The following is a 14,316-nucleotide window of genomic DNA, read 5'->3' on the forward strand; positions in this document are numbered from 1 at the left end:
TAGTCTTTGTGTGAGTGATAGTCTTTGCATTGGACTGTGTTTTAGTGTTTGTGTGAGTGACAGTCTTTGCATTGGACTGTGCTTTAGTCTTTGTGTGAGTGACAGTCTTTGCATTGGACTGTGTTTTAGTCTTTGTGTAAGTGATAGTCTTTGCATTGGACTGTGTTTTAGTCTTTGTGTGAGTGACAGTCTTTGCATTGGACTGTGTTTTAGTCTTTGTGTGAGTGACAGTCTTTGCATTGGACTGTGTTTTAGTCTTTGTGTGAGTGACAGTCTTTGCATTGGACTGTGTTTTAGTCTTTGTGTGAGTAACAGTCTTTGCATTGGACTGTGTTTTAGTCTTTGTGTGAGTGACAGTCTTTGCATTGGACTGTGTTTTAGTCTTTGTGTGTTAACCTCTTTATTTCTTTTCACTGCTGCATCCCTCTCTCTCTCTCTCTCTCTCTCTCTCTCTCTCTCTCTCTCTGTCTCTCTCTCTGTCTCTCTCTCTCTCTGTCTCTCTCTCTCTCTGTCTCTCTCTCTGTCTCTCTCTCTCTCTGTCTCTGTCTCTCTCACTGTCTCTCTCTCTCTCTCTCTCTCTCTATGTCTCTCTAAGTCTCTCTCTCTCTCTATGTCTCTCTATGTCTCTCTTTCTCTCTCTCTCTCTCTCTCTCTCTCTCTCAATGTCTCTCTCTCTCACTCTCTCTCTCACTGTCTCTCTCTCTCACTCTCTCTCTCTCTGTCTCTCTGTCTCTCTAAGTCTCTCTCTCTCTCTCTCTCTCTCTCTCTCAATGTCTCTCTCTCTCAATGTCTCTCTCTCTCAATGTCTCTCTCTCTCTGTCTCTCTCTCTCTGTCTCTCTCTCTCTGTCTCTCTCTCTCTGTCCTCTGTCTCTCTCTCTCACTGTCTCTCTCTCTCTCTCTCTCTCTCTCTCTCTGTCTCTCTCTATGTCTCTCTCTATGTCTCTCTCTCTCTCTCTATGTCTCTCTCTCTCTCTCTCTGTCTCTCTCTCTCACTGTCTCTCTCTCTCTCTCTCTCTCTCTCTCTCTCTCTCTGTCTCTCTCTATGTCTCTCTCTATGTCTCTCTCTCTCTCTCTATGTCTCTCTCTCTCTCTCTTTCTGTCTCTGTGTGGGACATCTGTGTGTGCCCGTGCTGAGCTAATCCCACCAAAGACAGTGCTGTGGTCTAGCTGGAAAGAGAGTCAGAGTCAGTGGAGCAGGCCAAGTTTGTATTTTTGTATTGTATTTTTGCACTATTTTTGACACTTGTGTCTAGGGGTTATGCACGAAATTAGCTTTGAATGGCAAATCAAATGCCTCCCCCCTATTTTTTAAAATCAAAGTTACTTACTTTGTGGGCATGTGTATTTGTATATAGCGTTTCCAGTTTTCGAAGTGCCCTGGGAATTCTCATGAATTAAGGATGTTATTTTGTCAACAATTTATGTCCTAATTATTCACTGAGCAGTTGGACTGCTGTACACATAACAACGCCCAATAACACCCGAAAGAAACTGTCCGGGATTCAATCCAACAAATGCATTGGTCATGTTTAGGCGATGTCAGAGGTGCCTTTTAACCTCTAAAAGTCAAAGCCTTTCACCTTTACTACTATGGCCCAAAGAAATGCATTGAATAACACATTTCTAAAAAAGACAGTAAAACAACAAATCATAAGGAATAATGTGCTGAGGTGTCCGTCCTAAATATATGAGATGTAAGAAAGCTCCGGAAAATTTTATGGGACACAAATGTAACCTCTTTTTTTGGGGGCAGAAAACTACCTCCATACTTCCATTCATTTGTATGGGTTACCTTCAGACGAGTCCCTTGACACTTGTGGGGTCATAGAGCAAAAGGGAGAACACAATCTTGTTTGTGAGAGTCTCGTCTTTCCATAGAATCGTATTAGTCCTTAGGCCAAACCGTTTGGACACTACAGACGTTTTCATGGGAGGACGGATTCTTGGGATGTCTCCTGCTCTGACAAACTGCGCCGTAGCTCTGCCGCTTGGTCGGCGTGGGCTGACGTGGTGGACTGAGACGCAGCCCACGTAAAACCTCAGATATTTTCCGCTTACACGGACACATTTTGACTGAGATTTTTTTGTTTTTTACTGTGTTGTTCAGATTGACACACAGGTGACACGTCTAAAAGCTCATCCACACTTGAGCTGACATTCACGATCTCCGTGAAGATTGAGGAAATTCCCTTTAAAGGGTGCATTGTTTGGTAGTTCAGTGTGCAGCGGTAGGATGCGCTTTCACACCAGTAGAACACAGTTTGAATGAATACTGGCCATATTTCAGTATAGCCTGTGGACAACAGACGTCAGGGCCTTTTAGTCTGAGCTGAATCGGATTATAAAAGGTTTAGCATTATTAGAGTCTTTGTTTGCAACTATTGAGAGGAGTTCACTTTGCTGTCTGTCAACATGTGTTATTACCTCACAAGGAGAGCAACTCCGATATAGCATCAGAAAGCTTCCGAGGAAATTATAGATGATCTTTCAATTAAGGTCATGTGATTCTTAGTATTTTACTCGTGATATCTCTACACTGGGTCATAGAATGAACAGAGACATGTAAAGAGGCAAAGGGTGTGTTTATGAGCACTGTCTCTCCGTTTCCTGGGAGGAGGGGTTTGGGAAGTCTGGGGAGAAGATCATGTGAAGAACGAAGTGGTCGTGGTAGCTAAACGAACAAAATGTTCAACCTGCTCCGCAGCAAGACCTTACCCCTCCCTTTCTGTTCATCAATAGCAAGTTCAGGGACAAGTAGGTACGGAGGAAGAACACAAGGGAGTAAGGGAGCTCTAATATGGAGGTTAAGGGGTGTGGGGAAGAGATAGATTGCAGGGAAAGAGTGGGATGAACAGATGAGGATGAAAATATCAATACTGACAAAAGAGAGATTTCGGTATTAAACCCCTTACTGATCAGTCAAGCACAATGGCGCCAGACACGAATAGCTACTGCAGGGAACATAATGGGAAATGCTGAAGATAGAGGATAAAATGAAAGTGATACAAATATAAACAGGGATGAGCAATTAATCATGAGGATGGGATCTAATCTTGTCAAATACAGCCCTATCTTTCTTTGTAGAACGTTCCTCCTGCTACAGTAAAAACAGCCCAAAACCCACAGGGGTACTCAGGTGTGCCACTACAGTAGTAACTATGAGTGTAAAGGACTCCACGGCTCTCGTTTGGCCATTCCAACAGATTGCAGTTGGTGTGTTTGTTCGTGTGCCCATTGAGAGAAGGCAGGATTTGACAGCAGGCGGTGCCATTTGGCACAGACCTTCACCATAGATGAGAACGCAATCATTCTGGGGATTCAGGGGATGAGTCGAGAGGCTTTAGAGCAGAAACAAGTAAATAAACAAGGACGTTCACACATCACACTGGAAAAGGGCAGAGATAGAGAGGCAAAAAAAGAGAGGGAAGGGAAAGCATTAGATAAACAGTGGAGGAGATTGATAGGAAGATGATATGATGCATTTTTTTGTATGTACTATCATAATTTGCATATTTTAAGACTTCAATTCAACATGCTAACTGCAGTCATGCCCCATCAGTGGTGTAATGATATGCAATCCAGTGGTGTAATGCAATCTTTTTCCAAATCTGCTGTCGACGGGCATCAATGACCATTGATCTGTATTGAAACTGAGCTGCCCAATAATGTTGATCAACAAGTGTAGCGTTCAGCCACAACTTTGAGAGAGGAGCACTCTGGGACTAAAGGCAAAGGACACGTTGTGTAGTGGTCAAGTCATTGCAGATGGTGACATGACCTATTTTTAAAGGCTACATCAAATGTTGCTCACCAATCGGTTATATAGCAAATCAGCTTACCAATAACAGAGAGATGGTATGCTTGTTGAATAATCAAACAAAAACAATCTAGCATCTCAACAGAAGTGGAAGTGAAAGTATCTACCTATTTCTCGAACTGCCACGTTGCAAGACAGGAAAGACACTTTTGAACAACAGTTTTAGTAAAATCATTGTTGATAGATTTTTTTGTTTTATCGATAAAAAAAAACAACTTAAAAACTTCACACCAAGGCAGCCCATGGTAGGTTAGGAAAAACAAATCACACCCTTGCAAAAAAAGTATTTATAGGGAGGGCGCATGTAATGGATTGTCCTGTGCATGGTTTGTGAATGTCCTATTCAATGTCCTGCAAATGTCCTGTATACATCCTGTGGGATGACCCCGGGTAATTGCTACAGAGTGTTACAGCTGGTGGATGAAACCATGTGCACGATTACCTCTCTCCCCACTTCCTGTTTTTAAAATCCCTACCGGTCAAACAATAATAACTGTTTAATCTCTGTTAAGGTTACACTTAAGAGCTGAGAGGGCTCCTCTGCACCCAGGGGACTATTAGCAAGAAGGAAGGATCTTCTAAGTATTCGTAATACGTTATCTTGATATAGCTAAATTATAGGAATCTTCTTTTTCCTAACTTCAATAACCATTCTGATTATAGTGTCAGAGATCAATTTGGATATTGGTGGTTCTGGATTCTCTTCCAAAGTAACAGATTTTCACCCCTTTTGAAATGAACCAAACATAGTGGTTCTTCGGCAATGGCGCAAAGGAACAATGGTGGATTTGAAATCGCCGAGCTGATAGTCTCAACACAGCAGTTCCCTGTGTCTGAGTCTTCTGAGGAGGGGTTGGTTGGAGTTGTTCAAGGGCAGTGTTGGGGCTTTGTGGTTATTTCCTGTTGCCGCCACTCCTCTGGGAGAGTCTTTCTGCTGGGGTGAGTCTGGGGCTTGGAATGGACACATGAAGGCCCAGCGGGAGAGCCGTGCTTGATGCAGGAAGGAGAGAGATACGTAAGAGATTAGTAAATGCATCGCAAACACGCATTCATGCACACGAGCTCACGCACATAGACACACACACACACACATTCATGCACACGAGCTCACACACATAGACACACACACACACACACATACATGCACACGAGCTCACACACATAGACACACACACGCATACATGCACACGAGCTCACGCACATAGACACACACACACACACATACATGAACACGAGCTCACACACATAGACACACACACACACATGCACACGAGCTCACGCACATAGACACACACACACACACATACATGCACACGAGCTCACACACATAGACACACACACACACACACATTCATGCACACGAGCGCACACACATAGACATGCACACACACACATACATGCACACGAGCTCACACACATAGACACACACACACACACATACATGCACACAAGCTCACACACATAGACACACACACACACGCATACATGCACACGAGCTCACACACATAGACACACACACACACACGCATACATGCACACGAGCTCACGCACATAGACACACACACACACACATACATGCACACGAGCTCACGCACATAGACACACACACACACACATTCATGCGCAAGGACAGGCAAGTGATCAAACAAACAAACAAAAAACCTGTCTATTGTATGTCAGAAATGGCTGTATGGTCATCTCAAAATAGATGAATTAAAGCCTCTGTTCTATACACAGTGTGCTTACCATGGTAACGTAGATGCCCTCTCCTCTAGAGGGTGTGGGAGGGGGCGGGGCCCTGAGCCTCTGGAGCGTGACATAGCAGTTTGTGTCCTGTGGTCGTGTTAGAATGAGCAGGGACAGTCCGTGTTACAGAGGGAAATGTTACACAGCTGGGAAATCAGAGTGGGTGAAGACACCAGTGCAGCACATAGGGATGGGTTATCATTGGTTTATTCATTGACTGCGAGGGAAGCAGGGAGAAGAAGTGAGGGAGAGAGAGACTCAGACGAGGAGTGTTACCTGAGTTTTTGCATGCATGTTTGTGTGTTTGAATTAATTGCTTGTATGTTATTGTTTGCATGTTTTTTTTTTTTTTTTTTTTTTTTTAACATTGATTTATCTAGGCAAGTCAGTTAAGAACAGTTACCTTGTTTCCATTAGCTTCCCGTGTGTCTTCTCCGCGTGTTACGTTCACCTGGATGTGACTGAAAGAGCATACCAAAAAAAATGTAGCTTTCATTGGTTTTTGTATAGCGTTTCATGTCTCCAATATATTTGTCCTTTTTATCTCTGCCTCTAAAATAGGCATATCTTGTACATGTTTTTTTGACTCTGTTCTCTCCCTCTCTTCTCCTTTCTCTCATGTCCACCTGCTGTTCTCTCTTAGCATTATCTCACCACTTGTCCTTTTGTTGCCGCGTTGACCTCCTCCGACACACGCATATTCCCACTGTGACTCCGCCCACCAGGAAGATTGAAAAAAGCACGCAGCAGAGAGGCAACAGCCAATCAGGATGGTTTACACCAGGTTTATGGAGGTCTCCTGGGAAACTCCTGTGCTGCCCTGGGAAAATCAAGGTGTAAAGACGAAAGATAAATCTGTCAACCTGATTTGTATAGCCCAACTTCCTTTTCAGCATATACACGTAGATTTTTTTTCTTACATATAATTGTTTTTAATGTTTGCTTAGCAAGTTCAGTTGTTATCGTTCAAGATAAAGTATGTACCTGATCTCTCCACCACTGTGACCTGTGTGTGACTCTCATGGATGTCTGAATAGCCATGTGGAGAACGCAAGCGACACAGGTAGGTGCCACTACGTTGGACTGTCACCGACAGCAGCAGGAGCGAGAAGTCACCTTCAGAGATGTTCCCAACCAGAGACACTCTGGGTTCAACGGTGACAGTTTGGTTATGGTAGTGGTATATGAGACAGTGCCGGGCTTTATCCATTGAGCCCTGTTATTGTGAATTTTTTGGTGCTCAAGATTAGTACAAATACAAATAGTACTGAACAAATACTACATATCTACAGTTGAAGTCAGAAGTTTACATACACCTTAGCCAAATACATTTAAACTCAGTTTTTCACAATTCCTGACATTTAATCCTAGTAAAAATCCCTGTTTTTTAAAATGTATTTGACCTTTATTCAACTAGTTAACTGTTATTTAACAGTTAAAGAACAAATTCTTATTTTCAATGATGGCCTAGGGACAGTGGGTTAACTGCCTTGTCTTAGGTCAGTTATGATCAACTTTTTATTTTAAGAATGTAAAATGTCAGGATAGTAGAGGGAATGATTTATTTCAGCTTTTATTTCTTTCATCACATTCCCACTGGGTCAGAAGTTTACATACACTCAATTAGTACTTGTTGGCATTGCCTTTAACCTCTTACACCTATGGTGGCGCTATTTCATTTTTGGAAGAAAAACGTTCCCGTTTTAAACAAGATATTTTGTCACAAAAAGATGCTCGACTATGCATATAATTGCTACTGTTCGAAAGAAAACACTCTGACGTGTCCAGAAATACAAATATCTTCTTTGTGCGTGCCCTTTAACGTGAGCTTCAGGCAAAACCAAGATGACTTGGCATCCAGGAAATGACAAGGATTTTTGAGGCTCTGTCTTTCATGATCTCCTTATATGGCTGTGAACGCAAGAGGAATGAGTCTGCCCTTTCTGTCGTTTCCCAAGGTGTCTGCAGCATTGTGACGTATTTGTAGGCAGATCATTGGAAGATTGACCATAAGAGACCACATTTACCACGTGTCCGCCCGGTGTCCTGCGCCGAAATTGGTGCGCAAAAGTCACCTGCCAGTATTTTTCCATGGGGCACAGAGAGAGAAGCAAGCTTCCACGAACTGCATGTCAATGAAGAGATATGTGAAAAAACACCTTGAGGATTGATTCCAAACAACGTTTGCCATGTTTCGGTCGATATTATGTAGTTAATCCGGAAAAAGTTTCACGTTGTAGGTGACTGCATTTTCGGTTCGTTTCGGTAGCCAGGCGCAATGTAGAAAACGGAACGATTTCTCCTACACACAGACGCTTTCAGGAAACACTGCGCATCTGGTATGTGGCTGGGAGTCTCCTCATTGAAAACATCAGAAGCTCTTCAAAGGTAAATGATTTTATTTATTTGGTTATCTGGCTTTTGTGAAAATGTTGCGTGCTACATGCTACACAAAATGCTATGCTAGCTTTGCATACTCTTACACAAATTAGTCAATTTCTATGGTTCAAAAGCATATTTTGAAAATCTGAGATGACAGTGTTGTTAAGAAAAGGCTAAGCTTGAGAGCAAACGCATTATTTTAATTTTATTTGCGATTTTCAGAAATCGTTAACGTTGCGTTATGCTAATGAGCCTGAGGCTTAGTCACAATCCCGGATCCGGGATGGGGAGTTTCAAGAGGTTAAATAGTTTAACTTGGGTCAAACGTTTCGGGTGGCCTTCCACAAGCTTCCCACAATAAGTTGGGTGATTTTTGGCCCATTCCTCCTGACAGAGCAGGTGTAACTGAGTCAGGATTGTAGGCCTCCTTGCTCGCACATGCTTTTTCAGTTCTGCCAACAAATTGTCTATAGGTTTGAGGTCAGGGCTTTTTGATGGCCACTCCAATACCTTGACTTTGTTGTCCTTATGCCATTTTACCACAACTTTGGAAGTATGCTTGGGGTCATTGTCCATTTGGAAGACCCATTTGCGACCAAGCTATAACTTCCTGACGGATGTCTTGAGATGTTGCTTCAATATATCCACATAATTTTCTCTACTCATGATGCCATCTATTTTGTGAAGTGCACCAGTCCCTCCTGTAGCAAAGCACCCCCACAACATGATGCTGCCACCCCGTTCTTCACAGTTGGGATGGTGTTCTTCAGCCTGCAAGCCTCCCCCTTTTTCCTCCAAACATAACGATGGTCATTATGGCCATACAGTTCTATTTATGTTTCTTCAGACCAGAGGACATTTCTCCAAAAAGTACAATCTTTGTCTCCATGTGAAGTTGCAAACCGTAGTCTGGCTTTTGCTGAGCTGCCTTTCAGGTTATGTCGACATAGGACTTGTTTTACTGTGGATATAGATACTTTTGTACCTGTTTCCTCCAGAATTTTCACAAGGTCCTTTGCTGTTGTTCTGGGATTGATTTGCACTTTTCACACCAAACTACATTCATCTCTAGGAGACATAATGCGTATCCTTCCTGTGCGGTATGACGGCTGTGTGGTCCCATGGTGTTTATACTTGCGTACTATTGTTTGTACAGATGAACGTGGTACCTTCAGGCTTTTGGAAATTGCTCCCAAGGATGAACCAGACTTGTGGAGGTCTAAGTCAAATTTTCTGAGGTCTTGGCTGATTTCTTTTGATTTTCCTTTTGATGTCAAACAAAGAGGCACTGAATTTGAAGGTAGGCCTTGAAATACATCCACAGATACACCTCCAATTGACTCAAATTATGTTAATTAGCCTATCAAAAGCTTCTAAAGCCAATACATAATTTTCAGGAATTTTCCAAGCTGTTTAAAGACACAGTCAACTTAGTGCATGTAAACTTCTGTGATACAGTGAATTATAAGTGAAATAATCTGTTTGTAAACAATTGTTGGAAAAATGACTTGTGTCATGCACACAGTAGATGTCCTAACCGACTTTCCAAAACTATAGTTTGTTAACAAGACATTTGTGGAGTGGTTGAAAAACAAGTTTTAATGACTCCAGCCTAAGTGTATGTAAACTTCCGACTTCAACTGTATGTCACTTTTTAGAAAACATGATATTACACCAGCAATCCTAAATGCTACATTTGTTGTGACATGATATATTTTGAGGGATTTACCTTGTCAATGAACTCCCACTCCGCACTGATTTGGTGATGTCCTAGACTTTTCAAACACTGAGTGAGGTCGCAGGACAGTCGAACATTAGTGCCCACAGGAACCTTCTTCTGGTCTGGGCCTGTCACTACACAACCTAAAGCACTATACACTGTGGATACTAAAACACACACACGCACACACACACACACATGCACACACATATGTATTCGTTTGAGGTACATAAGAGTGATACTACAATTCAAGATCCACACACATGAATAAATACTTGCTCACCACAGACAATTACGGTTCTCAATGTGGTCTTCCCCATTGCTTGACAATATTTGTGCTCTACAAAAGAAACAAACAAAGAGTACTTTCATTATATCTCATGTTTCACTAAACGTGAATACATTTCAAGAGATTCATTCCTAAACAGAATACATCCATGTTCAGAAATGTTGGTAAATGAGCTTTTATTGTATAAAGAAATTCTGAAAGAGATTGGTGTGTTTTTCCATTATCTAACCATGGCATGGGTTTGTTCAATGACAGACATGTATTTGTTTAAAATCTGTCACTGGTTTAATTTCAGAGAGACAAATAATCATGTTTTTAATTGCAAATTGCTACACATCCGTCTCACTCTCAGAGACACAAGTAGTACTGCTACGTTTGGCACTGTCAAATGTAACAAATAACTACATTTTTAATTTAAAAAATGTACAAATTATACATTTGTGACATCAATATTTAAAAAGTGCTATAAAATGTATGTAAAACATTTCCATTTGACATTTTAGTCATTTGAAGGATATTCGAGAAATTGCCAAGAAAATGAAAATCTCGTAAAACGCTGGGTGCTACTCCCCTCATAGAACAGTGCAAACTGACTCTAACCAGAATAGAAAGAGAAGTGGGAGGCCCCGGTGCACAACCGAACAAGAGGACAAGGACATTAGAGTGTTTGGTTTGAGAAACAGATTCCTCACAAGTCCTCAAATGGCAGCTTCATTAAATAGTTCCCTCAAAACACCAGTCTCAACATCAACAGTGGAGAAGTGACTCCAGGATGCTGACCTTCTTGGCAGAGTTCCTCTGTCCAGTGTCTATGTTCTTTTGCCCATCTTAATATTTTATTTTTATTGGCCAGTCTGAGATATGGCTTTTTCTTTGCAACTCTGCCTAGAAGGCCAACATCCCAGAGTCGACTCTTCACCGCTGTCATTGAGACTGGTGTTTTGTGGGTACTATTTGATGAAGCTGCCAGTTGAGGACTTGTGAGGCATCTGTTTCTCAAACTAGTCACTCTTATGTACCTGTCCTCTTGCTCAGTTGTGCACTGGGGCCTCCCACTGCTCTTTCTATTCTGGTTATAGCCAGTTTGGCTGTGAAGAGAGTAGTACACAGCGTCGTACGAGATCTTCAGTTTCTAGGCAGTTTATCTCATGGAATAGCCTTCATTTCTCAGAGCAAGAATAAACTGACAAGTTTCAGAAGAAAGTTATTTTTTTCTGGACATTTTGAGCCTGTAATCGAACCCACAGATGCTTATGCTCCAGATACTCAACTAGTCTAAAGAAGGCCAGTTTTATTGCTTCTTTAGTCAGAACAACAGTTTTCAGCTGTGCTAACATTATTTCAAAATGGTTTTCCAATGATCAATTAGTCTTTTAAATTGAAAAACGTAGATTAGCTAACACAACATGCTATTGGAACACAGGAGTGATGGTTGCTGATAATGTGCCTCCGTACGCCCATGTAGATATTCCATAAAAAATCTTCCGTTTCTAGCAACAATAGTCATTTACAACATTAACAATGTCTACACTGTATTTCTGATCAATTTTATGTTATTGTAAAGGACAAAAAAATGTGCTTTTCTTTCAAAAACAAGGACATTTCTAAGTGACCCCAAACTTTTGAACGGTAGTATGTATCATACACATCTAAAATCAATAATTGAAAAAATCTGAGAACAGTAATATTTTACACAACCATGAATGTGCCCGTAGGCAATCATTTCTGACAAAAAAATCAACAATTTATAAAAGTTGTGTATCGTTTCGTAAATGAACTCTTCATTTAGACTATTACCATTTACACATACACAAGGATTCAAAATGTGATTTGCACTAGTCTGCCTATCATATACTTACAGTATATCTCCTTCACAGATAGAACAGCCATGTTGCCAATGTGCCAACCATTATATTTCCATATTCTTGGGTGACACTTTCAATAAAGCTTACATTACCATTGTCTTACCTATAGTTGCCTCTCTGATGATTTACATATTTGTTTCTCTGTTTTGGATTTGAAAGGAAGTCCACCCTGGTCTCTAATGGTCAATGGGCCTCTTCTCTTTGTCACAGTGGAAATGCTTACAGCTACAAGGTTCAAAAAAGTTACAGCAAGATACTGGTGGTTCACCTTCCCTGAACTGTGCATATGTGTGTGTAGGTGGGACGAGGGGACGGGGGGGGGACAGATTTGCATGTCTGGCTGTGGTCAACTGTTTCGTTTTAAGGAAAGAAGAAGAAAAACACACACCTTCAAAAAGTGTCTCAGATGTGTCCTTTTTTGCCAGAACGTCAGAAAACACACGCATGTCACCATGAAAGAGCTGCAAAAACCACATCTGCTTTTTTTGTGGTGAGACACTCTTGATACACCCGTGAGATATTTAGCGAGCATCGTCTGGACTACTATTCAGTTACGCCTATTTATTCACGTGCAACGAAGGGTCCTTTTATCCCACTTGGTCGAAGAAAAAATAAAAAAAACATGACATTTTCCCTTAAAAGTAATGCATGTCATGGGACAAAAACAAACACACCGTGGAAACATTTACTCGCCACTGTGACTCAAATAGTCCCACTTTCTCACATCCTCTTCGAGGTGCCGTGAATAAATGGTTTCAAGGACACATCGGTTTCATCTGAAATACGACTTTACGTTCTGCTTCTTTTGAATCAATCTTTCCTTTTTCCTCTGACTGACCCACTAACACACTCACTTTCTCTTTCTATGTACATTATAGACATTAGGCTCACGTGTGTACTGTGTAGGAAATGCATAAAGAGAACACATTACTTGTCTGAATTCTCTCTCTCTACCCCCCGTCTCTCTCTTTCTCTCAATTCAATTCAAGGCACTTTACTGGCATGGGAAACATATGTTAACATTGCCAAAGCAAGTGAAGTAGATAATATACAAAAGTGAAATAAACAATACAAAACGAACAGTAAACATTGCACTCAGAGCAGTTCCAAAAGTATAAAGACATTTCAAATGTCATACGATGTATATTTTTTTATGTTTTGTAACAATATGCAAACGGTGAAAACATTTACATTTACATTTAAGACGGTTTGTTTTCGAATTCTTTGTGGATCTGTGTAATCTGAGGGAAATATGTGTCTCTAATATGGTCATACATTTGGCAGGAGGTTAGGAAGTGCAGCTCAGTTTCCACCTCATTTTGTGGGCAGTGTGCACATGGCCTGTCTTCTCCTGAGAGCCAGGTCTGCCTACGGTGGCCTTTCTCGACAGCAAGGCTATGCTCACTTGAGTCTGTACATAGTCAAAACTTTCCTTAAGTTTGGGTCAGTCACAGTGGTCAGGTATTCTGCCACTGTGTACTCTCTATTTAGGGCCAAATAGCATTCTAGTTTACTCTGTTTTTTTGTTCATTCTTACCAATATGTCAAGTAGTTATCTTTTTTGTGTCTAATTGTGTTGCTCTCTCTCTCTCTCTCTCTCTCAAAGTTTCCCCTTCCCCAGAACACCCGCTGACTAAACCACATTGTGTGTTCTCAGTCTTCTGAGAAGTTTGACAGCAGTTTATGGGCATTTTAAAGGCTGTTGTACACATATTGTATGTCCCAGTTGGAAGGATACAAAAGCAGTAATATGTCCTGACCATATGTAGCTCCTTCAATAATATTCTCATTCAAACGAAATGTCCCAGCTGTGCCTCTTTCTGCAGACTGTAGATTAGCCTCTAGTGCCCTCTGTCTATGAGGAGGTGAAGTAGAGCTGCTGTTGCCATGGAGATGCAGCATCTCCTTTGGCTCTCTGTTCCACATATCTGGGGTGTATTCACTAGGAACCGAACGGAAGCAAATAAAAGCAAATGTAATGAAACGGGGAGTGACCTACCTGAATTTGTCCAATAGAAACCCCTGTTTTCGATGCAAAAAAGAACTGTCTGTAGCGAAACGTTTCACTACGGCGTCCACTAATTAATACACCCATGTTGGTGTTCCCAGTGTCTGCCTCAGGTGAGAGTCGGACTGTCCTCTTCTCTGACTATGATGGATGGGGCTCATCATGCACACCTCACAGGAGTAGATCAAAGCTCTCTCCACCATAAACTCTATTTGAATGAACTAATTGAAGATAATCTGAGCAGGTAGGTATGGGACAGAGCAGTTGCAAAACCTAAATCCCTCAGAGTAGGCCTATGCTTGTTCCATTCTAGCATTTTAATTAAACATCAAAGATGGAATCTGGAAATTGCTAAACAGGTGAATGTCTTCTGTCACATCAAAGAAATTAACTGGTCAATTCATTGCCAGGTAGACACAGAAAATCAACAAGATATAATGGACATGACACAGCATAAAAACAACCATGAAGAAAAATATACATCTGAA

The 14,316-nt window shown here is 41.4% G+C and overlaps 1 protein-coding gene across 1 annotated transcript; it reads right to left on the bottom strand.

Annotated features, from left to right (window-relative positions):
• Nucleotides 1-3,797: 3,797 nt before the first annotated feature.
• LOC135546119 (uncharacterized) lies at nt 3,798-12,076 on the bottom strand. The gene is made up of 8 exons (XM_064974284.1): nt 11,924-12,076; nt 9,950-10,006; nt 9,676-9,833; nt 6,549-6,780; nt 6,219-6,384; nt 5,968-6,025; nt 5,565-5,651; nt 3,798-4,808 (listed from the first exon to the last, which is right to left on the bottom strand). The coding sequence occupies exons 2-8, from the start codon at nt 9,984-9,986 to the stop codon at nt 4,686-4,688; spliced, it is 861 nt and encodes a 286-aa protein (XP_064830356.1). The 5' UTR covers nt 9,987-10,006; nt 11,924-12,076; the 3' UTR covers nt 3,798-4,685.
• Between the last annotated feature and the right edge of the window lie 2,240 nt (nt 12,077-14,316).

This window comes from Oncorhynchus masou, chromosome 9 (genome assembly GCF_036934945.1).
Source record: "Oncorhynchus masou masou isolate Uvic2021 chromosome 9, UVic_Omas_1.1, whole genome shotgun sequence".
In the NCBI taxonomy this organism is placed as follows: Eukaryota; Metazoa; Chordata; class Actinopteri; order Salmoniformes; family Salmonidae; genus Oncorhynchus; species Oncorhynchus masou.

What these genes read in the sequence shown, in the direction of transcription:
- LOC135546119 (XM_064974284.1), bottom strand. Translation starts at nt 9,986, where the DNA reads ATGGGGAAGACCACATTGAGAACCGTAATTGTCTGTG. An exon ending in GGGAAGCTAATGGAAACAAG is followed by an intron (nt 5,652 to 5,967) that starts GTAACTGTTCTT and finishes ACACGACCACAG; the next exon opens with GACACAAACTGCTATGTCAC. An exon ending in AGGGCATCTACGTTACCATG is followed by an intron (nt 4,809 to 5,564) that starts GTAAGCACACTG and finishes TCCTGCATCAAG; the next exon opens with CACGGCTCTCCCGCTGGGCC.